Source organism: Podarcis bocagei (assembly GCF_964188305.1).
Source record: "Podarcis bocagei genome assembly, chromosome: 9".
NCBI lineage: Eukaryota > Metazoa > Chordata > Lepidosauria > Squamata > Lacertidae > Podarcis > Podarcis bocagei.
The window spans coordinates 32,958,588-32,983,595 of NC_138134.1; the positions used below are offsets into that span (position 1 = coordinate 32,958,588).

At 43.5% G+C, this 25,008-nt stretch overlaps 1 protein-coding gene and 1 long non-coding RNA gene across 10 annotated transcripts in view; one reads left to right on the forward strand and one right to left on the reverse strand.

The window, feature by feature from the left end:
- The window catches only part of LOC308595179, an 89,523-nt gene that overhangs the window by 45,025 nt on the left and 19,490 nt on the right, over positions 1-25,008 (forward strand). Inside the window, exons 3-6 of one of the 6 annotated variants that reach the window (XR_014011870.1) lie at positions 7,627-7,740; positions 8,637-8,806; positions 16,683-16,785; positions 19,434-20,401. This is a non-coding gene — a long non-coding RNA (uncharacterized lncRNA). Of the gene's footprint in view, positions 1-5,970; positions 6,069-7,623; positions 7,741-8,636; positions 8,807-10,536; positions 10,917-10,942; positions 12,519-16,682; positions 16,786-19,433; positions 20,402-25,008 lie in introns of those variants that run through there. The other 5 variants (XR_014011867.1, XR_014011871.1, XR_014011872.1 and 2 more) reach the window with 5 other exon arrangements.
- The window catches only part of GALNTL6 (polypeptide N-acetylgalactosaminyltransferase like 6), a 474,855-nt gene continuing 453,299 nt past the window's right edge, over positions 3,453-25,008 (reverse strand). For all 4 annotated transcript variants that reach the window (XM_081208891.1, XM_081208894.1, XM_081208893.1 and 1 more), the window contains exons 11-13: positions 23,276-23,392; positions 14,651-14,800; positions 3,453-4,376 (exon numbers count right to left, since the gene is read on the reverse strand). In XM_081208891.1, coding sequence (XP_081065017.1) covers positions 4,206-4,376; positions 14,651-14,800; positions 23,276-23,392 — 438 coding nt within the window. In that variant the 3' untranslated portion in view covers positions 3,453-4,205. The remainder of the gene's footprint in view (positions 4,377-14,650; positions 14,801-23,275; positions 23,393-25,008) is intronic.

The window sequence follows — 25,008 nt, forward strand, 5'->3', positions numbered from 1 at the left end:
GAGGAGCTGATAGAAATATATGAAATAAATGTTACAATGCTGCGTAAGTACCAGGACACCATTAATGGTAACAGTATCCAGCATTTTCATTAAAAAATGGCAGAATTCAGAAGAGTGGCTGTGGTCCAACATGCCTCATGCTAAGATGACTGAAGTCCACTGACCTCAGTAGCCCTAAAGCAAGTCAAACACTGTGGTGGATTTGTGCTGTGTGCCAGTGTGTACAGTGGTTAAACTCAATTATTGTAAAGTGAATACAGATGAGCGATTACGCATATTTTGTTTCCAAGTACAACAGTTCATTAGTATTTCAGATTACATATTTCTTTTTTTTACGGCTTTGATTCCCCCCCCCCCCAAAAAAAAACTCTGCCTAGTTTGTACTATCTTTCAGCCTAGTTTGTGCTGTCCGATACTGGGTGTGCATGTTTCACTTTCATTGCAATTTATCTTTGAGAAGAAGAATTACTGCATCAAGCCAGGTATTTGACTAGATGACCTGCAAGGCCGTTTTCAACTTTTTGATTCTATCAGTGTCAAAACAACTTTCAGAAATACAGTGGTACCTCGGGTTACATATGCTTCAGGTTACATACGCTTCAGGTTACAGACTCCGATAACCCAGAAATAGTACCTTGGGTTAAGAACTTTGCTTCAGGATGAGAACAGAAATCGTGTTCTGGCGGCACGGCAGCAGCAGGAGGGCCCCATTAGCTAAAGTGGTGCTTCAGGTTAAGAACAGTTTCAGGTTAAGAACCGACCTCCGGAACGAATTAAGTACTTAACCCGAGGTACCACTGTATCTCTATAGCCACTAGCACCTTAGAGATCAACTAAGTTTGCTTTGGGTAATTTTTGTACTGGACAATTTTTTTTTGTTTTTTATTTCAACTGTGTCAGACCAACACGGCTACCATACCCGGAACAAACTTAGTTGGTTTCTAAGGTGCTACTGGAAAATTTTTTAAATTTTATTTATTTATTTCGACTGTGTCAGACCAACACGGCTACCTACCTGAATCTATAGCCACTGTTTGAGATATTTCTGTTCACTGCTGGGAGTTTTCACTGTTGGGGGTTTCTATGTTGCTTTGAAAAACTGGTTCTCTTTTGATGTCCTTCAGTAAGGCTTACCACAATTTAATGTCACAACTGGCTAAGATTTATGCAGGGTTTATCAATCCTGCACACAATCCTGCTTCTCTCCCAGTCACTTAAGCACACTGCATGCAGGATTGCACCCTGACTTGATAAATATATCTCATGACGATTTGAAATAGAGCTATATGAAATAATCTATCTCACTTTAACATGGGACATTTTGATATTCTAGCATATGCATCTGAATGCTATAGATAGCATAGGCCCACTTAGCATGTCCTGGCGACCTAGAATCTATGCCTTCTCCCTGGTCACCACCTGCTCACAGAAAAGTAGTTGTCCAATTCATTTGCCACAAGCAGAATCTAGCTATTGCAAACCTTTTCTGTGTGGGTTGGAATCATAGTGTACAAAACTGTATGTCCTGTTGATGGCAGATGAATCAGATTAGCGGCTAGGGGTAGAGAAGAAGAAGGCAAGCATTGTGAACAGATGGGATTGCATGTACCAATCCCTGCAATCTAGAAATTCATCCATTCTACACTGCATGCATAAATTTGACCAGCACTGCTGCTCTACAGATAAAGCCATTGCCATACATGTAGACGACTAAGGAACAAACATTCGACCTTAATACATCACCAAACTAAGGAACATAAATAGATGTTCAGAACAAATTTGACACATGATATAAATGAAAGTGGTATTTTACTCCACTTACGTCAAATCATGAAAACTGAAATATCTGCATCCTTGGTTCCTTCAACATTCAGTTTTGGAATTTAAGTACAACTGAAAGATGGCTGCCCTCCTCTTAATATTAGGAACCTGAAAGTTGTCTGCTCCTTCATCTCTGTCAAGGAAGGAGAATGGTATAGCAAAACAAATTTTAAGCTGCTGCTTCTCACATGATAAAATATGAAGGCTTTATGTGAAGATTTGAAACAAAGAACAAGACAATTCTGACTTGAATTGGAGTAACTGAAAGCTGAAATTACTTTTCAGATGCACAGTTTGGTTTGATAACTACCATTTTTCACTTCCAGCTTCTCATTTTGCCTGAATCTGAAGGCGGTAGCTTCCAATGTGCATTTACTGTGCTATAATCCATACTTTCTATATAAGCTCAAAGGTAACATCTCTTGTTAACATCATACATAAAGAAAACGTGCACCCACAATAGACAAAACTACACGGCGTAACTTCTCCTTATCTAGTTTGCAGATTTGAATGCTCACCCATATTTGCCAGCCAAGAGCCAGGGCGCCCAATCAGCAAAATCATGTGATGTAACTCTTCAGTATCATTTGACGTTGCATATATGAATGCTCACCCATATAAAATTCTCCCCACACACATCAATAACATCAAGTTTAGGGGTCAGTTGTTCTCACGTGTTAACTTTACACAGGTAGTTATATTTAAATATATATATACAGTGGTACCTCGGGTTAAGTACTTAATTCGTTCCGGAGGTCTGTTCTTAACCTGAAACTGTTCTTAACCTGAAGTACCACATTAGCTAATGGGGCCTCCTGCTGCCGCCGCGCCGCTGGAGCACAATTTCTGTTCTCATCTTGAAGCAAAGTTCTTAACCTGAAGCACTATTTCTGGGTTAGTGGAGTCTGTAACCTGAAGCGTATGTAACCTGAAGCGTATGTAACCCGAGGTACCACTGTATGGGGAAACATTGAAGCATAATGATCCCCACCTGTGGGCTGCACTGGTGTCCAGCAATGAGCGCAGCATCTGATTCTGCTGATGGTGAAATTTGGTTCTCAAAAGCAGGTTGCTTTAAACGGTTCCCCCAAAAAGTTTGGAAACATGTTCTTAGGATGTTCACAGTGTGCAGCTACAGAAAAGCTGCATAACATGATACAGTAGATTTTGTTAAGCTCCTGCAATGGCATTAACTGAAACAGTTGGCAGTTGCCTGCAGTTTCAGCTGCTATTCTACATAATGCTATTCTACTTTAATAGAAACTCCACAACTGCCTATAGCCTCCTATAGCCATTCCTGCAGCACTGAGTTAATACTGGTAGAATCCGACAACCTTTAGCTCCAGGGAGTGTATTTGGCCACAAACCTGCCTTGTCAGACTCATTATGCTTCTTCTCCTGGTGATTGTATTGATCTAAATCCACTTATGCATCTTTTAATAAAAAGTGCCAGGAAAGAAATGCAGTGTTCCAAGCAGAAATCCTTTCTGAAAACCTTCCATTGTGTTGCTATTATAAATAACTTGTCTACTTTTTAAAGATGAAGGAGGATGTGGTCACTTTTGGCTCATCCCATCAATGGTGACTTGATAAGTATGAATGATTGCAGATGATTGTTCAGCAACACCATGTAAAATGGATGGAAATTTTATTTAATTGCTGTGATGGAAATTATTCTTTCTTCAACTGCAGAAGAGAAATGGTCATTTGACACCTTACAGTCATTTTCATGCTTCATTCAAAATGCAACTCTAAAATTACTCTTACATTGCTTTTCAGCCATTCCCATTTCAACAGTGAAAGGAATGTAATAGGGAGGTTCTTAACATTATCTGTTATAACACCTTATTTAAATAACCCTCTTAAACCTGACTTCCACCAAGGGAAAGGAATGGCGCTAGAACATCCATCTTGTTTTACAGTTCTGAGACACTGACAGTATCCATTGATGTTTCTACTTCTCTACTGGTGGCATCTCAAGATTCCCACATAGCACTCATGCACTCCATAGTATCCCCCATAAGTAACAGCAACTATTCATAGCTACTCACTATAGTAGGGTTTGACCTGAGAAACTCTAAAACTCTGTTTAACTTTATTAACATGGAGTGTTTGGAAACATTTTTTTAAAATAAAGTTTTCCCTTGACCAGCAAGGGAAATTGTCAGCCAGGAGGCCTCCAGCAGCAGCTGGTGAGGTTCTCAGCCAAGTTCTTCAGATATTGTCCACCCGCAATGACAGCTCGTTGGCTTCTGCCCTGGCATTTACTTAATCTTCAGAACAGATTTCCTGGCACTAGGAAACTTAATTTCTGACTCCTTTGACCCAGATGCTGGCCAAAATCTTGTTTGCAATCTGTACAGAACAGTCTGTTTTTTTTCTCCCTAAGAGCTGGTTTTTTTGCTGTTAAATTTCTCTAAAACAGTCATATTAATATGCTCAAAAATCCACTGTTGAGTTTCAGATAAAGGATCACATCTGTTCATGAAAATCTTCTTCTCTGCCGGATTGCAATCAATGCAGCTGCTGCTCACCGGATGGAACAAAGTTTTGTCCTGTGGGGATGAGAACAAAAATGCATTAAGAAGCAAATGCCAGCTGATTAAAAATGGCCATGTTTTGGGGAACAGAGGTTTTATAAAAGTCAAGACAAGCTTCTTTAAGATTTGGACAGCTCTTCTGCCCAGAATAAAACAGAGTGATGGTGTAGAATGCTTCCAGACTATTTCCAGTGTATTGTACGTAGGTGGCTGTCTAGAGTAAAATATTTAACAGTTATGAATGAAGGCACTGATATTTAAGACAAGCCTGGATGACTTGCAGAGGATCTGCTCCCTCATTTCCCATAACTGCAACTCTGTGCCAACATGCTTGATCACTGAGCTGGTTAGCTTTACTCCTGCACAACTTCTGTGGCAATTGGTTGTCTGAATCATTCACCAACACCACCGTGGAAGGGAAGTAGTGCAGGGGTAGAGCACCTGCTTTTCATACAAAAGGTCCCACGTTCAATCCTTCACGTCTAAAGGAAGGGCTAGGATGGTCTGAAATCAGAGAGAGATGCTGACAATCAGTGTAGAAAATGCTCAGCTAGATGGACCATTCGTCTGACTTAGTGCAAGGTGGGTTTTCAGATGCACGGTTTGGTTTGATAGCTACTATGTTCCACTTCCACCTCCTCATTTTGCCTCATTTAGATTATTCTTCCAGCATCTAGAGATGCAATCTTGGCAGAAGTCGTGTCTGTAGGCTAGCATCATGGGATCTGCAAAGTAGCCTAGGCTATCAGGGCAAGTAGCTTCATTCCGAAGCCTCTTATTGGTGCTCTCAGCCCTAGCTTCACTATTGCAGTGCAACACAAAGGGAACTGATTTCTTTTCTCCTGCGCTATGAAGCAGCCCCAATGGGAAGAGAGCTCAAAAGGACTGTATCTCCACCCCCAAAGCCCAGCAAAAGCAGTGATCCTAATTTGGCAGAGGGTAGCAAAGGGGCTTCTGTTCAAGCGCCCAAACCGAAGCAACTCTGACTACCAGCAAGGGGGGAAAGGTGAAGCAGCAGGCAATGAAATCAAAATCCCTGCTACAAAAAGAAGCAGGTATGAACATTCTGTTTGTGATGTTTGATCTCTGGTGGCTCTTTTGACCCAGTGAGCCACCAGCTCCAATATTTGTTGCATTGGTCATCAAAGACCTGTTGCTGTGGACTGGGGATTTACTTTGCTGTTCTGCAATAAATTACTAAAGAGCAGTCTTTTCCATGTTGTCTTACATAAGATGCTCAACCCCACTGTTTTTCTGCTGAGGAAATTAAGCAGTGTTGCATTCTTCACAGAACACCCAATTAATTTCACAGAAATCATGCAACTGATTCTACATGTCCTAAACAAGGTTTAGATTCGCCCATTATGCATCATCTATTTGATTTCTAAACTAGTTTGGAAAGCACGAGGATGACGGCAAGTAAACAAAGAAGAGGATGTGAGTCAAGGGTCCACTGGGGACAGGAACCCTGGTCCGTTGGGGTGTTATCCTGAATCCTGTCCAGTAAACCATGCCCTATTTATTATTAATTGCTTGTGCATTAAAAAACTTTTCTTCCCAATGTATTCTGAAAATTTCCTTGTTTTTCTTATGAAGTTCCCTTTTTCAGGTTTCCTATAGGTATCTGGTTTGCCACTGTGAGGACAGGATGCTGGCCTGATCCAGGAAGATCTCATGTTGGCATTGTTCTAATCACCATTCCTCAAGGTCAGAATCAATTGTGAATTCAATTTTGTGTTTTTTTAAAATTAGTTTTTAAAAGATTTTATTGTATTACAAAAGAGACGAATAAGCAAAGAATAGTACAATTGGGGGGAGAATGTTCTGTTGCATAGTGTTAGTTTAGAGGTTTGTGTCAGCATCATGTTGATAGGCTGTGTGTGTGTGTGTGTGTGTGTGTGTAGACGTTGTGAGATGTTAGGGGTCCAAAGCTTGGCTGATTGTGTTCAGGTGGTTACATTGTGGTGTAGGGGTTGGGTCAGGATAGCCGTGTTGATTTGTATGTTGTTGGTGGGGATAGGTCACTGTCATGTTGTGCTTTGTATGTGATAAAGGGGAATCACACTGGGGTTAGCTTGTCCCCGTGCTAATTTGAGTTGGTTGGTTAATTTTTCTAGTAGGGCTTATCCCCATACATTTTGGTACCCAGTGGTCTGTGTTCACTTTTTGAACGCCACATGCTTAAGCCACTGCTGTAGTCACAGAAGGTGTGATACCCCCATTTCCAAGTCATTCTCTTCTTTCCTCTAAAACGGACATTAAAAAAAAAAAGGTCCCTCAGACTCATGTCAGGGGTGGCATCCTCAAGGGCCTGTTGCTATTGGCATCACTGCCCTTCCCCAATATTCTGATGAGCCCAGTCGGCAGCCATTGTAACTGTGTCAGGAACTGAGGACCACTGTCCTATGTGGCAAGATGTGTCACTACGGCTTCTCAGAGAAGAATTCAGCCCAGGCTAGCCTTGGCTCCTTCTGAGCAGGAAGAAGTATAAGAGGACTTCCTGTCTCAGTGGTGCTTTGAGCTCTAGCATGTGTTGTGTTTCTGGTATTGCTGTTAAGTTCTGATGCTTAGCTTGCACTATCAGCCCTATCTTCTGGCTTGACCTCTGAATTAGATGGCTTTTTTGCCTGATTCCCATTTACTGGTTCCTGATTTGCTGCCTGTGGCCCTCAACCCAGCCTGGACTATGCCCAAGGTTGAAAAGCTTTTGTTAAGTCCACTCATTTGTTTCCACTTACTAATTTGGGAATGCTTTGCTTGGAGGGAATGGCTGGCTGGCATCTTGACAAGGAACACCTTGGAGGTGAGGCTCTATGACAGGCACAGGCAAACTCGGCCCTCCAGATGTTTTGGGACTACAACTCCCATCATCCCTAGCTAACAGGTCAGGGATGATGGGAGTTGTAGTCCCAAAACATCTGGAGGGCCGAGTTTTCTTCTGCCTGATCTATGACAACATTTTAGGCTTCCCATGGGCATTTGGTTAGTCACTGTGGGAGCAAGATGCTGGACTAGGTAGGCTGTTGCCCTGATCCAGGAGGGTCTTCTTACAGTCTTTTCTTTTTTTTTAAAGGTTCCATGTGTTTAAACTAGTATCACTTTTGAAATAGCCATTCTCAGTCATTAAGAGAGAATCTGAACAAAAAAGGAAGCTGTGTGTGTGTGTTTTATACTAGTGAGTGCTTTTTTCAGGAAATTATTTAAAAATAAATCCAGGCTGTTACACGATGCTTGCTTTTGACAATCTATCTCCACTTGTTAGCAGAAGTTCGGCTGACTTCATCAGAAGCAGGACCAGGTCCATTAAGATGAGCAGCACACTGCAGCCAATGCACTTGGGGAATGAAAACCAAGAAGAGACTGCAAACATTTCCTCTTGGTAAGTTTCAGTTACTTCTGGGAAGGGCAAAAACTCTTTCTCCCCTTTCTTTTTGCAGTGAAGGCATATTATTTCAGAGTGACACCCTTTCCATAAGATAATGGACTTGCAGGCAGGCCTGGGCAGTTCAGGTAATTGGTAATGAGACAAGGTTCCTTTCCTTCCTTCTAGGTCATTGCTTTAACTATGACCAAGGTCAGTAGTCAATGAGAGTCATTATCGTCTGACGGCTGCAGTCATTTCTGTGAAATGAGTTGGTAGTCTCAGCATAGGCCCAATAAGACCAAATGTCCACATGATAAAACATACCATTAGAACTGATATTCACACTGTGAGCTTTTCAGCAGCAAAGTCAAGGTGCGATCCACCAGGCCCTGCTGCTATGCTTCCTTCTCCATTTGTTACCAAAGAGCTTGATTTAATGGGGATAAAGATGGAGGACAATGCTTGATGGGATTGCAGTTTAAGAGTTTTTTGTGCCAGGTCTGAATTACTAGTAGATGTCGCCTCTGCAGCTCTCTCAGGAGTAGCATAAAGTCCAATAGCCCCAATAAACGAATGAATGCCTGAATTCCAACTCTTACGTCTCTCCCACAACTTGTTGCTGCATTCAGAGCAGAACTACATTAGATACGAAATCATGTGGAAAGAATATGTCATGGGCCATCCTATGGAAAATCATATTAAAGACATATGTCTCAGTCTCTTGGCATAGGCCCCAGTTGTGAGATAAAAATCCAAGGCTGCATGTTCAGTGATCCTTGCTTCACTGGTTCTGCACATAATCCTAAAATATATTTGGTGTGGTAAGATTGGAGGGCACTGAGGATGTGTTTGGGGGTAGTGCAAGGACTGAATCTAACATAGCTTCTGCCTCTCTCTCAATGGGCTATTAGGATTGGCAAGACTGAGAACATTGTTCATCTTTGATGAACAGCTGTATGAAGATCTTCATGTGCACACAGCCTGCTGTGTGGGATGACTGGTGCCATTTACTAAAATGCTGTAAACAGATCATGTCTGAAAAGAATGACATTTGAACTGCAAACTCTTCCAAAGACGTCAGGTAGGATCTAAATTTAGTTTGTATTTAAAAAAATCTAAATACGTAATTAATGAATAAATCCAGTGATTTGGAACAGTGATGATAATGATTAATTTATTAGCTTTATTAATCACCTTAGACGAGTCACCTCAAGGCAAGGTAAAATATAAAAATGACACATTGCAATGCGAAACTCATAAAGTGCAAAATGTAAAATATTCTGTACCAGTGAACACATCAGTTAAACATACTACAGTTCTCCTAAACCTCTGCTGACATGATTACTACATAGTTAATCTTTAAAACTGACTCCAGCCCAAAAAGCAGCAGTCAAATGCCATGCTATATAGAAAAGGTTTTGCTTGGTGTATGATGCCATAGTGGGTGCCAGGAGATTCTCTCTGGGGCACCACTACTGAAAAGCCCCTTTCCCTTGCAACCACTAGGCCTGGGCGATTTATCAATATATCGCCCAGGACTGGTATGAGGGGCAGACCGCATTGGCGGCTTCACTCAGTGGTACGTATATTGTGGGTGAAACCGCTGCCACTCCTGAGTCTCTCTGCTACCAGTGCCCAGCGGGTGCTGAGGGAGAGACAATCTGCAGTGGAGGCAGAGGGCTCAGGAGTGGTGGCTGTTTCACCAGCGATATCCCGCTGAGTGAACCTTCCATCCCACTCTGCCCTCATACCGACGCAGAGGGAGAAACAAGGCAGCTTGTTCCTCCCTCCGCTTCTATAAACTGCTTGGCTGAGGAGCGTGAGGCTGCCCTTGCCTCAGCCAAGGACCCCTGACCTGCCAGCAGGTCACACGAGCCAGCGGTGGGGTGTGGGCTCCATTAACGTGCTCCTGCTCCACAGCTGAGGGAGCCCTAATTCTTCTCTAATGGATCCCCCACTTTGCCTCCTGGTTGCGCAAGCCGGAGATGGGGACTTCCTTAGACCTCTTCGCTGAGGGGTGCGAACGTAGCACTGCCTGGCTGCCTTTGCCAGGGAGAGAGGGCTCTGCCTTTCCTCCTGGGCTGAACAACTACTCTAGGAGGAAAGACGTGGCCTGCTCTCCCAGGCGAAGACAGTCAGGTGATGGTAGCCAACAGAAGAAAAAGGGAGCCGCTTTGGCACAGGGGGTGGGCAGGTTACATCAGACATGCATACGCTTGCCTCACACATTGCCTTGGCACGGGGGGGTGAGGTGGGGGCTACCTCTTTTTCCAGGGAGGCACTGCCATCGCCAGGGAGGGAGGGCTACAACTTTCCCCCCAAGGTAGTCGTTCACCCCAGGAGGAAAGACGGAGCCCACCCTCCCAGGTGAAGGCAGCCAGGCAGTGCAGAGGTTGCCTGATGCCGGGCCCAGAGGTTGCCTGATGCTGGCACTGGGGAGGAGGCAGCCTTGCAAACGGAGCCTGATAGGCTCTGTCCGCTTGGCTACCGCCTGGCTGCATTCACCTGGTGGGAGTAACAGGCTGCGTTGGCCTCGGCGCCTGGACAATGCAGCTTGTTCCTCCCTCCGTTTCAACATCGCAGTATATCGCCAGATGGTGATTTTTCGCTGGCGATGCATCTTGATGTTGAAAAGCTGACACCACTCTGTGAACTAAGGGTATTGGCGTCCCAAGCAGCGTAAGCCTTTGTTTTCCATTCTTACGGAGTGTGCTCAACTCTGAGACTCACATACTTTCCCCAGTATTACAGTAGGTTCCCCTTTGAGAACTGAATGTAATAAGAATGTCTCATTTTTATCGTCCATTTCAGGTTCAATACAGCGATTTCAGGACCTTTAGCAGAATAGATTCCTAGACTCTTACAAATTTATCCAAATACATTTTGAATACCATGTTATTTAATTGATATTCAAATGTGTCGGTTGTGGAATCAGCACTGTATGCATTGTTGGAACTCCTGAGCTCCTGGGTGAATGGCTACGTAGGTAGAGGCTATGCTGTGTATAATGTGAAATGGGGAAGTCTGAAGAATCAGGACTCCTGGTTGTAGAAAGAGTCCCATGATGTAGTGACTAGACCTTTGGAGAATGGGGATGATAAAAATGAAATGAATGAATGAATAGAATCTACACATATGACTAAGCATTCATAAGGGAAAGTGTTGCTCATAAGCAATCTGTCTTTCAAGTATAGTGAAGTATAGCATCTTTTCTTAGGCACAGAATCTCCATCTCTAAACTTACACCTGCAGGACAGCATTCTACAGCACCTTTTGCTTCTGTATGTGGATCTGCTTGTACACAGCTGGCTTTGTGTGTACATAAGTAGCTGCACATTGTCAGTAAACATTCCCAGCTCATCTCTCAGCCCAAGCACATACTCAAGGCCACAATATTGGTTTCAAGTAGCAATTACCTCTCAAGTTTGTCTGTAGCATGTAGAAAATAATGACCTACCTGAAAGGGTTGTTTGCTGAGAATTTTATGGATGCTAAGAAAGTTCTCTGTAAATATGGCACATTATTATTAATTAACTTATATTATGTAAAAGGTTTTTTTTTAAAAAAAAGACTGAGGTGAACAGAAAGCAGATACATCTTAGATCAAAGATAAACTTAATTGATTTTTACAATGGTTGTGGCTCCTTGTCTGAGCAATTTATAGCCAACCATAAGTGTTTGCCTCACTGTATTGTCTGAGAGGACTGATGGCTACCAGATCAGTGTTATATAGTTCCAGCTTGGCCAGCACTTCCTTTATAAAAATGCTTTTTGAAGAATTTCTCACTCAGAAATATAGATTTTGCCTTGGAACAAGAAACTCCCATGTACTGCCTCATTCCCACAAGTAGTAAAAATAAATCAGCAGACAGGACAGTGTTTTATCAATTGGGCAATGGCATATGTCACATGGTTGTTTAAAGGGCTGTTATTTCACTGTGATCATCCACCGAGGTCCAGATTAAAAATACGATGGGCCAGGAGCAGAGGACAATGCAAGAATTGTGCCTGCTCTGTGCTGCCCCATACCCACACACCCCTGGTACATTAGGCACCAATGAAGTGTTTCAAGACATCAAGCTTCTTTTCAGCAGCTTGGGCAAGCCAGGAAATAAATTGACTTTGGTGTTTGAGCAAGAGGCTGCAGTTGTACAAAGTCAGATCCTTATCTGACATAAAGGGAGCTTTCTCCTCTGACTTTGAGGGCGTTGTGCCATCTCGTATAATTTGAAGATCCAGCACACGCCTTTCAAATGGCACCTCTACTAGGAATGAGAATTCAATTCACCCTACAAAGTCTGATCCTTCTCTGGCTAAAGTGTAAATACTAAACGAAATTGATCAACCAAAGTCATGGATTGAATGGCAATAGAGTCCCCTCCATGTAACCCACACAAAAGTTTTCATGGATACACATTTTCAGACAAAAACCCCCTCAAGATACCCCCCCCCCCCAGTTTCAGACAATATAAGCCCTGGCAGAGTCGCCATCTGTTGTTTCCCTCCTCTGGGAATTCCCCATCTCTGCACTGATTCTAAACCTCTCTGCCTGTTCTCCTGATGACTAAACCTCCTCATTGGTTATCCTATCCCTTCATCTAGCATATAATAGTCTTACAACCACTTTAACTGCCATAGTCTGGTGAAGTGCTGATAATTTTGGCTCAAATTTCCTTGCTGCCACCCACCCACAGCACACATTATCTATGGTTCTCTTGGTTCCCTGGAAGGAGATAATGACTCTCAAAAAGCCTGAAGTGTGTAGTGTAGGTCTGCCTTTAATCTATTTCCAAATTCATTGCTGAATTAATTTTTAAAAGGGATACAAGAACAGGAGATGTGAGGAAGTCAAGAAAATATGTGATTTTAAGACATAAAATTAAGAAAGAGGGAATTTTTGTCTTTTTCTTATATGTGCTTTTTCTTTTTTATCCTTAGCTTGTAACGTATGTATTTTTGTATTTTGTCTGTTTAATGTTGGTATTCTTGTATGTATTTTGGGATTTTGTATCTTATGTGTTTTTGTTCTTGGATTTTCTTTTCCCATATTTTCTCATTGTTAAAACCTAATAAAAATTTTATTAAAAAAAATTTAATCTATTTCCAAATTCATGAATGCTTTGGTAAACTAGAAAATATTAGGGTGATGAAGGCCAAAATAGCTTTTGTCTCTGTGCAGCTTTGGGTATGATCCAGCCTCATTGAAGAAACAGCACCCATGTACAAAGGATTCCTGTACAGCTCAATAAAGGGCTGTCCTGTTCCAAGGCAATAAAAGAAGCACCCGTGCCTAGTGATACCATGTGCTCATATATCCACATCCAGGGCTCTGTCCCTGTATGACAATAAGGAGGGCTAGGCAGGGTGGGAGGGATAAGGAAGGTGACACAGACCTTCCATGCTCTGTAATGTTTCAGTGGGCCGTGAATGTCTGAGCTTGTGTGCACATGTCAGGGGGCATAGGAGGGGGAAACACCAGTGTATGGGGGTTGGGGGCAGAACTCTGTTAAGGCCCTTAAGAAGCATTTACGTGAAGGCACTGTGTATGGAGGAGTGTGTCATATCCATGCAATGCAAGCCCCACTGTGTCCAATGGTGTGCATACGATTGCAGTTTTAGTAATTTGAAGATACTGAATGCCAAGGAAGTTGTGCTGTGGGATGGTGATGGATAGGTGAAACAGAGCACCAGAATAACAGTCATCTCATGCAGTTCCACCAAGGCCTGCACTGAGAAGGTTAAACAAGGTCACGTCCTTGGTACCCATTTCAAAAGCAATCAATCATGTCACTCCAATGCATTGTTATGGTAACTAGTAAAATGTGAAGAAGAAAAAGTCATGCACGATTTCTGTCACAGCCAACCTGCTTCTAGTGCTATTTAAAATGGTTTGAAATGCAGTCGGCATCCTAGACCGATGACCCTTGAATTGTAAACCATTTTGTTTCATTAGATATACAGGGCTGCTCTTTCCAGCATTTTGTACATCTGCCAATTGTAATCTTTAAAGTAAAGAAAGATTATATTGTATTTAATTCATTAGGAGCTTTTCTTGTGCCTGTCACATGGAATAAAAACATTTTCAGGGCTGCCTTTGTTAAAATGACTCACATGTCTTGAAGTGCCAAAACGGCAAAGCATCTTTCAGGGGATGTGCTCTTCATTTTGTGCTGGGTGAAATCCATATTAATGTCAACTTTGACCTATATAATGGCAGACCTTCAAGAAACAGTGCTATTTCACATTTCAAGTGTTTTTTGTTTTTAACTGAACCAAGGCAGTGTGTAAAATGAATTATTCTGATGGAACAAACATTGCAGTCTCTGTTACCCAAAACCAGGAGTGGCCAGCAAGGATGGGGAGTATTTGTAACTCTGACTTCCGGGTACCAGCATCACAGCAGTGGGACACGGAGCGAACGGTGTGAGGGCAGAGAGGTGTGGCTGAACTACTGGAATCTGACCACTTCGCTTGTGCCACTGCTGCCCTAACCACCAGGGTCCGATCTACTATGAAACTAATGAAGCTTAGGGGCCCCCAATTCCAGGGAGTCCACATTCCTTTTTTTAAAAAAAAAAATGGATTTAGTAGACACATTTTGAGTCGCACAACTCAAATGGATTTTTTTGTTTTATGTGTTTCAACAATCCCAATGTTTTAAAGTCTGTAGTACAAATGTTGTAAAGGTTGCTGTAAACAACCCCACTGAAGAAGGTAACTGTGGTTACCCAGATGTCATTGCTGGTTGCAAAAAGGCTTCATGGCCTCAAAAATGTAGGCCCACCACTGCTAACCACACACTGCCCTGTAAGCAGCATCAGCGGTACCAGGAGGCCAGGTTCACAGCACCACCCCTCACAGCTGGCCACCCCTGCCCAAAACCCAGTAGCTGAAAGACTTTGAAACAATCCAAAGCAATACTGACCTTCCTGTAGCTCCAGTGCTGGTTTCCCTTCATACCATGGCAGTCATAAAGTGTGACGGGGCTGCTGTGCGAAACGGCATCAAAGCAGAATTTTCTGGTGTGAAGAGGTTCTCCTGGACGGATGTCTTCTCTCCAACCAAAGGTGAAGAGCTAAGGGGTGAGGTGGGGGGAAGCATTCATGTGACACTGTGTTCTAACTTGGCGTTTGACTGGGAGATCAGATAGTAGGATAGTAGGAAACTTCTGGCTTGGCTTTACTTGTGCATAACTAGACAGTAGACTCCAACCAACCATTAAACCAAAGGTATTTGGCTTCAGTGTAATAATTAATAACAGCCCAGAGCAACCCTAAGGAGTAATGGCTAGGTTTTTGGCAAGGAATCGCAATAATTAAAAGGAAAAGAAACCCTCAGTATGAAAAGGTACACAATGAACATCAAGAAAACGCTTATCCCGCTGAAGGGGAAATTAGAAACAACCACCGTTCTATAGAACTAATCAAAAGACTGTCAAGATAATGGGTGATGAAGCTGGGAAATGAGCCCTAAGGGCAGTGAAAGAGCTTGGAGATGAAGCCTCACAGGAAGAATTGAGGCCTAGTTCTCACTGAGGTAGTAAATCTGTACAAATTTGGCTATACTTGTTCAGGAGTGCTTGTATAATTTATTAGTCTTCCATGCAACCAATATCCTCCATGTAGGAAACTAGATATCAGGGCTCTAGCCTAGCCTTGGACAGGAGATTTTAAAATTTCATTTTCATTTTATTTGATACAGGGAAGCATTAAGTTACAAGAGAATGTATTTGCTGTCTGAAGTGGTGCAGCCCAGACAGAGATTTGCCACCTCAGCAAGGACTAGGCCTCAGCTTGTTCAAGGGCGATGGATCAGTGGTAGAGCAAATCAGGGCCGGCCTGTGCATGAGGCAAGGTGAAGCAGTCGCTTCAGACAGCAGAACTGGCCTCCTTTGCCACTGCTCTTTGTTGTTTTGTTGTCCATTCCTGGCTGCCTCCTCCACACACATGTGCCCATGGCCACCACCTCCATGGCTGCCCACCAAGAAAGTGTTCAGGCATGGAGGAGGTGGTAACGTGTATGTATGCAGAGGAAGCAGTTGCGGTGGAAAAGGGGACATCATTTTCTGTTTTGCCTGAAGCAGCAAAACGTCCTGGGCCAGCCCTGCAGTGCAATGCTTTACATTCATAAAGTTCTAGATTCAATCACTGGCCTCTTCAGGTAGGGCTTGTTGGCTATTTGCAGTTTAGTAGCGCTGCAGAGCGCTTGCTGGGGAGACCATGCATTAAAAAGGGACCCAAAATAACTTAAACAAGGTTTTAATAACAAACAAAAACTCCTTATACACTAAATACATCAGCAACAAACCAGACCCAACCACCAACCCATCCCCCAGGGTAATGGGAGAGCTAGGTGCTGCTCCTTATATACTGTACTCAATTGCTGACACAGCTTGATTAACACAACTCGGCAGCACCTGCTATGTTTCACAGCTGTAAGACTGGGTCTCGTTATTTGTCCTGGTCCTGGCCCTTAAAGACATACACAACTTGTGAAACAATAATGAACCTTCACATTTTAAAGTGACCATTCAACAGGACTGTCCTCTACGAGTTGTGCCTGAAACACTAGAAAACCACTGCCAGTCAGTGTGGGCAATAAGGAGCAAGATGGACTGGTGGTCTGACCATAAGGCGGATTTCTATGTTGTTAGCAGTACAAACTATAGTTTACCTGTATGGTATCAATACATAGGAACTAGGCCAATGCATCATTCTGGAACTTGACATAAAATGTTTCAGCACCAGTGGCTAAGATTAGTATGGAAATTCCCTGTAGCAGGTGCTATGAATGATTGGCTGGTGCTGAGAATGATGTTATGACTGCAGTGGCGGCGGCGGCAGGCAGCCACCAGGAAGAAGCCGTTTCGAATTTGCAATCTCTGTTTTCAGTTGATGACTCACAGTCGGTGGTGGTGATGATGATAATTACCATCACTTCCACGATATATTTTTAAGGTTCGCCTGGCGTTTGATCTATGGTGGATGCTGCCACAGAAGTTAAGCCCCTACACAGAATCATAGAATATCTGAACTCGCCTTTCTTCAAGATAAATTAAACGTGAGTGTTCTTTTTAAAAATGCTGACATGCATTATTTACACTTCACTATTTATAATTTAAAGCTGAACTGCGCTTTGGAAAAGTGCAAAACTCCAACACCGACATTTTATAAACTCAGCCATCCCTGATGGTGTGCTAGAGCTGGTGCGTAAAACTAACTAATGCGCGTTAAGAGCTAATTAGTCCACCTTAAATAGTCTGGTGATTGCTTGCTGCCCTCCCCACTGCCTTCTCCTTCCATGAGAGAGATAAGATTCCTTTATGTATTCTACAACAGCAGCAAGAATACTCATCGCAAAGTATTGGAAGACACAAGATCTACCCACTCTGGAAGAATGGCAGATGAAGGTGATAGATTACATGGGACTGGCTGAAATGACTGGCAGAATCCGAGATCAGGGAAAAGAGACGGCGGAAGAAGATTGGAAGAAATTTAAGATCTATCTTAAGAGACATTGTAAAATTAATGAGTGTTAAAATGTTGTGGTTATAGAAGTAAGCGGATTACAGCTGTAAAGATTAGGTTAAAAGAAAAGAAAGGATTACAATTAGATTAAATTAAGGGTGAGGACTTGCTGAACTAAGTATTTGAAATTGGAATGCAGAAAGGGGAGGTATGAGGAGGTCGGTGAAGTAAGGTTTAGGAGAATAAGGACTTGAAATTATACTTGTTTGTTTTTGTCTGTGTTTGTATTTTATAATTTGTGAAAACTTAATAAATATTTATTTAAAAAAAGAGAGAGAGATAAGCTTCCACATGTAACCTGCAGTTCCCTTTATTCCGAAGGTGCTGCACATTGCTGAGTTCCATTCAACCTTCTTGTCTAAATTGTGCTGGGATCCTTCAAGGCTACGTATTGTCAGTTTAATTTCTCTCTTTTGTCACTTCCCTCTCCGAACCACAGCTGTAAAGCTCATTTAGAATACCCTCTTCTGTAGCTACTGACTCCATTACAACTCGTTAGAGCCTTTCAGGTGGATGGTTGAATGATCACAGGGGTTTACAGGCAAGGAAGAACATTTGAAGCCTGGTCTCCCAGGTCCGAATCCAACACTCTAATCATCACACTACATTGCCTGTCTGTACATTTCAGTTGCTGCGAAGTAACACTGAGTCTTTTTCTTCTGAAAAAGAATGCTTCTACAAAACCTAATAAACCGAACTGAATGAAACAATATCACTGATGTGGCCAAAACAAAATGATATCATCCTACCCCCAATGGCTGGCAAAGGGCTGATCTGTATGGATAGGATTTGCCCGGATAACATGCTTGTTATTATGCTGCGCCACACTGTGAAAGCCAGGCTTAATTTTATCTTGAGCCGATCCTCACTTTGTGAATACTGTGACTATTTTCTCATTTCTTCTGCTGGCATCTGAAAAGTCAGATAATGAACCTGCTGAGGTTGTTTATCATGTCTGCAGCAGAGAGAGCAGCAGTATATGAACCTGAAGACAGCAGGATGGCTTTTTCTTGTTCCCGTTTAGTTCTTGCACAAATGTCTCCAGCACTGAAGATAAAATAAAGCTACATTTAGCTGGCAGCATTGGGGATGGCAGATAGCCGAAGGATGTGACACTTACAGTGCAGAGGTAGAACAAAGACAAATCCCTCAGAAAGGCTGTTGCTGGTGCCAAATGGCTATAGAAGGGGATGAATACCCAGAATGCACTGTGTGTGGGGGCTGGGGTGAATTATTTCCCAGGATGCAACAAAGATCCTATGGACTGCACTTGTCCCAGTTATAATCAGGTGCTTTTTAAAAAACATAAGAACAGTAAGTTCTCTACTTCTAGGTGCAGGTTCCAGTGGTCCCTTAACTTAAAACAAGGGTTGTTTGGGGACATGACCCACAACTGGCTTCTTGATTGAAGACCCCAATTACAAGGCTGTGTATTTTTCCTCAGTTGGCTGTGACCAGCTTGGGGCCTTCCAACGCTACAGAGCCATAAAAATCTATCCTTCCAGATCCACTTTATGGGGAACTTGTGGCCTTCCAGATGTAGTTGAACTGCAACTCCCCGGCCATTAGCCATGCTTGTTATAGGGCTGAGGGAAGCTGGAATCTGCCCAGAGTGGCTGCGGAAACCCAGTTAGATGGACAGCATATTGATATTTATCATTATTTATTTATTATTATCCAACACCATCTGGAAGGTCACAGGTTACTCAGGGATTCTTGTGTGGTATTTCCTTGCAGATACATCCTTTTTTTTTTAAAAAAAAAAAGGGGGCTTAGGACTAAGTCTTCTGATACAACAAGGGTTGTTTTGCACATTACAAAGCGACCAGGATCTCTCTGATCAGTATGGCCTCCCTGGTGTGTGAAACTTTCAGTACATTCATTGGCAAATATGTACAGGCTGTCAGCACATGCTACAGTTATATGAGGATATGTAGGTGTTCGCCCATGAAATATGCAATGGATGAAATTGGTCGGCATCCGTCTGTCTCAGGAGACAATTGAAGAGTGCCCCTTTGAGTGTAAAGTCAAACCATTGAAGAGTCACAGCACCTGCTGTGGCTGTAGAGACCAATACAGGAAATACATGTTTTGTTGCAGCTGGGGCAGATGAAGGTGTCCGGTTGTGCTGATGAAGGTGCACCATGGTTTTTCTTCTCTCTGTTCTCCTCCTCCCAGCAGTCATTCCTCCTCTGGCCATTGCTGTGGATACACCACCTGACTGACTGTCTCCAGGTGCTGCAGTCGTCTTCAAGGGATTCCCATGGCAAGGTTGATGTTGCCAGCCTTCATGTCACATTTGCAGACATCTTTGTAATGTGGAGTTGGTCTGCCAGTGGGCCTGGTGCCTGAACCCAGCTCCCCTTAAAGCACATCTCCGGGGATCTTGCCATCTTCCATTCTGTGTACGTGGCCAAGCCAGCATAGAAGTTGCTGAGACAGGAGTGCAAACGTTCGGGAATGTGGCCTTGAGAGAACACATCTTTGTTTGAGACTCTGTCCTGCCCTATGATGCCCCAAATCTTCCTGATGCAGAGCATGTGGAAGGTGTCGAGGTGTCGTTTCTGGCACATGTAAGTTGCCTATGACTCACTTCCACAAAACAGCATGCTCAACACGCAAGCCTGGTAGACCTTCATCTAAAGTTGATCAACTTCGGACCTGATAAAATCTTCTAGAACCAAGCGCCCGAGAACCGTCAACTCAGAGAACATGCCATACACGTTCTGAGCCACCTTCCCCAGTTTGATAACCTCCAGTTTTTTGGGACTACAACGCCCATCATACCCAGTGAGCAAGGTCATGGCCATGCTGGCTGTGGCTGATGGACACTGTAGTCCAAAAACATCTAGAGGGCACCAGGCTAGCTTGGATAATTCCGTTTTCCTAACTTCTGCCAGACCCTTGGCCAAGCTCCAGGACAGGTTGCATCTGAGGGTCCAGTCTGTCATGGGCAGAAGTCCACAATAGTCGATGAGCTGATGACCAGGTTCTAGATCCATTGACACGGGAGCCTGCATGGTTATTCAGTTAGATCAGTTTCTCAGACTGAAAGACCAAGCCTGCACCAACTGTTTATATTTCTATGGAATCCATTGGTTACGCAGGTCACCTGTTCTGGTCACTTTTAGTCATGTTACGTGACCTAAAACTCACACTCCTGCATTGTGTGAGCTGCCTTTGAAAGCTTACTTCAGTGTGTCTGGAATTCTGCTGCAGCACTTATAATTGTGACATTAGTTTTCAAACTTTTTTGGGGTGGGTCTACCAGTTGTTTCTGGATATGATGTGCTGGTTCTAACTTTTAAAATCCTATAGGGCTTGGGAAGAGCCATAACTCAGTGGCAGAGCACACATTTTGCATGCATTTAGCATGCAAAAAATCCCAGGTTCAATGCCAGGAATCTCCTAGCAGGGCTGGGAAAAGACTTTTGTAAGATGCGCTGGAGAGCCACTGCTAATCACAGTTGAAAATACTGAGCTAGATGGATTCAGTATAAGCTATTTACCAGTCTGCTTGAATATTGATAAGCTCTCTATCAAAAATCTTCAACAATTAAAAACAAAAACAAAACGACCATCAACTTTTCCATCTTCAGCATGGAACTCTGCTTGTCCAGCAGTGCCCTCTGCTGATAAGTTCTAGGAACTACATGCATCAAATAAAAATTGCAGGTGGCTTTACAGCTCTATTAGGGGGGAAAAATCCAACTAAAATGTCACAAACTGGTGAGCAATCTTTTGAGTTCTTCATAACGCTTCTTTAAGCTAGATGTAAAACAAAAGCAAAGCAATAAATAGGGAGGGCATGTGTGGACAGAAAAAGGCCCAGCCTGCAGTTTGGAGGCTTTTTCATCTTGCCCTGAAACAACATTATCTCTTCTTGCTAATCCTCCCTTTTAAAAACAAAACAAAACCTGAACATCTAGCTTGAAGAAATTTCTGGAAGACTTGAAATCTTGTTCATTACTTTGTGACATTTTAGTTGGTTCTACAAAGACAGTCGCCTTAATATTACACAAAGACCAGAATCAAAAATTTTCAGCAACTGATTACAGTTGCTACATAAAGGAACAAAATACCAATGCAACACAAAACAAACTGATAGCAGCAACCCATAATAACCTCCACAAGGGAAGTCTCCCAGGTGAGCAGCTGCTCTGTTGAACAGCTGCTTCCTAGCCTTTTCTGCTACTGATGGGAGTTCTGCCACAACCGATGAAATGCCAGGGATTTTTATCTGCTAAAAGGTAAAAACTAGGGCTGTGCAGTGGCTGAATTAGACTGATTCGGATTGAGGCAGCCCTGGGTTGCATTGGGTTCACCTGGAGCGATCTGGGGTTGCCAAAAGGGGGGCAGACACAGGAATGCCAGCATACCTCCCTAAGAAAACTAAGGCAGAGCACAAGCTAGGCATGCTACAATCCTAACCCTTCCTACCTGCGAGCCATAGCAGTTTTCCTGATGACGTGGAATGGCAGCAATAGCCTCCTAGCAGGGGTGATGCTGCAGCTTATGGGGAAGTGGGGATAGTGGTGAGGTCAGGGCTGTGTGACCATACTGGCAGGGCTAATCTGGTTCTCCTACCCACATAGCCCTGACCTCACCACCACTTGGTCTCTCCTGATAAGCAGTAGTGATGCCCATACAGGAAAGCTATTTCAGGTGAGCTGCTCCTACTTACTGAATTCGGGAGGACCTACTTCTGATTTAGCCTGATTAGGAGCATGCAGCAAGTCTTTCAGATGAGCAATACAATACCTTGCAATGTAACAATTATCGAAATAATTGGCCAGTTGGAAACAGTTGTCATATAGAAGCAAAAGAAGATTTAGAAAAGAACAGAACACCATGAACAGAACACAGGAAACTGCCTTATAAGGTATCCTTCTCTATTGGTTTATGTAGCTTAGTATTCTCTACATTGATTGGCAGAGGCTCCACCCTCCCAGGGTTTCAGACAGGGTCTTCCAGGCCTCCCTGAAGATGGCAGGGTCTGAACCTGGAGTGTGTTGCATGCCTAGCTTGTTCTCTGCCACTGATTCACAACCCTTCCCCGGGTTGTTTTCTCATGAGCCAAAAGCTCTTGAAAAAACACATCCCATGGCTTTTGTTTGATTGAATCTACCGCACCATCAAACGCAGTATGGAGGAGGAAGAATGACGAAGGGGGAGAGAGACCGATGCTAGAGGTTCCCCAAGAGACAGCTTTGGTCCCTGGATTCTTAGAACTGTCACTTGGAGCAAGGCTTAAAAGTCCCAAGACACCCTTCAAAGTATGGATTCCAGGCCAAACATGCTCTGATCTCTAAGGGTTATTGGCCAGTTCCCAAACAACAACAACAACAACAAATAAAAATAATATTAAGCTGCTGTTGTTTTTGGGCAGGGGCTCCCTCCATGGGCTGGATCGCATGGCGCACGTCCATGATTTCCGGTGTCTGCGCAGATGCGCTTTCAGTTCATGGTCCGGTAATACGAACCCCATGGGCCGCTTGTGGCTCATGGGCCTTAGGTTGCTGACCCCTGCTTTTGGGTATTTCAACCACCCACTGGCCAACAGAGGCTGCAAATACCAAGTCAGTTCTGACAACAAAAGTACGTTGCTGCTTTTACAAATAACTGCAGCTTGCATGTGGTACTATTTCATTTCAACAAAACATGAAAGGATTTGTCAAATGTTCAAAGTCTGCTGTGCTCTACCTTCTGCTACTGTCCATCTTTTTGCCTCAGATATTTATCCAGCAGACCACGCATTATGCCACACACACTTGTATGGAATCTATTCACATTGGCAGCAACGTAAGAAGCATTTCTGTTTCAGGAGACCTTTGGACTCCTCAGCTTATTCATAACAAATCACAACTCCTGTGCTCAGGACTCTGCGCAAGAGGGGGTACATGTGCTATTCTAGATGGAGATGATGAATGTGTTAGGAAGGGGTGTGTCAGCCAGAGGGACTAGCCTGAGAAAACCCTTTATAATCTTGGAATAGAGGAAAAGCTATGTGATGGTCCAAATACCTGCTCATGTGACCAGGTCCGTTCAGAGCCATCTTTTACACAGATGTCCAGCCTCAGCTCCGTGCCTGTACCTCCGTGCTTACTGTCCACACACAGGTTTGCTGCCACGTTTCGAATCTGGAAAATTAAGCAACCACCATTATGAACTGAAATGCAGCTTGGAAACCTGAAAAGGAAGAGAATAATTTACTTCCGTGATGCGGGTGTCTTGTGCACAGTCTAAATTAGTTTGATGCAGACACCGCTGTTCTCCGATACCTCTGTTAGAATTACTGTAAGTCTGGGCTGGCCCTACCATTCGGCACTGTGAGACAACTGCCTCAGGTAGCAGATTTTGGGAGGTCATGAAAAAGGTTAGTTTTCAATTTGTTTCTATTTATTTCAGTGAATGAATGAATTTTTTGCTCGGGGAAGCACCTTGGGAAAGTGGTGCTTATGGGATTTTCTGTTCCAGCTGCCATTTGGCTAGCCTTGGGTCCTATGCATCTTAACTTTAAGTGGGAGGCAGGAGGGGAACACCATTTGCTGCTCTTTCTCAGGCACCAAATGTTTTAGGCTGGTCCTGCTGCTATATAGACTGGTCATTATGCAGAAACACTGGCAGTTATACAAATTCACATTGTTCAGCATGAATTAACAGCATCATCAGAATTTAGTACCTTGCCTAGTCAATATCATCAACAGATTTCAAGGAATGTGAATGGATCAGAGGCTTTGTACCCATTATTGGCTTAAAACACAGTGAGGTTGCTTTTGTTTTGTTGTATTTCAATTTGAATGTGTACAGCATTGTATGCGGCATTGCACTTCAATGTGTTTCCGTTCAGCCTGCTGTCTGTCCACACCAGAGGGCAGAGAGAGGGTAGGGATGTCTTTGCCAGATGCAAATTGCCTAGTTGGTTTCCATGCACCTCTAGCCACTCCCAGCTCTCACTGGTGAAGCTTTTGTCCCCCAGGTACCCGCCCTTGGAAATCACGTTTGTGGGGGCTACCATCTGCAGCCGCTATTCTATACATCTTCTCAGATACAGGGGGATTTACTCCCAAGAATGGAAAAAGTGAATGCTTGGTGCACTTTTGTGCAGAGGGGGAAGGGTGCTGTTAATGAGAGGTTTTGGGAGAAAGTGAGAGTAGGGGGAGGATGCTTGTGCCTTTTGGGCTTTGAGTTGTTCAGACTATCTTTGGGCTGCTTGATCCTCTGCCCTTTCACCATCCATGGCTTCTGCCTGGAGAGAGTTCAGAGCTTTGCTTCTCCCAGTGATGGCACTTTAAATAACCAAGTAAGAGGAGGCAGATCCCTTCCTCTTGTTCGCAGAGACTCGGAAGGACCAAAATGAGCATGAGCCTCTCTCTCTTCTGCCTCTTGCAGGAAGGCTTGGAGCTGGATTGGCCTAGGGGTGGAGCCTGGCCTAGGAAGAACCCGACAGAGAGGAATGGTGGACTGCATTTGGCCCCCAGGCCTGAAGTTTTCCATCCCTGACATATGTAATACACTGGCCAACCAAAATAACCAACTGCTGTACTGGTGTAGGAATAAGCAGTTCTACAATCTTATCTACTTGAATGAGGAGCACATGGGAAGATCAAAGTTCAGCTTGCCCATCAGACTTCCCCAGTGGAGACCATTCCCATTGGGCGGAAAGCAAGGAGGCCAACAGTAGGTCAGAACCAAACAGCAGGCAGAGCTGGAGCTAAAAATAGCTGGTGCCAACTAATTCTGACTTCCTCCCCAG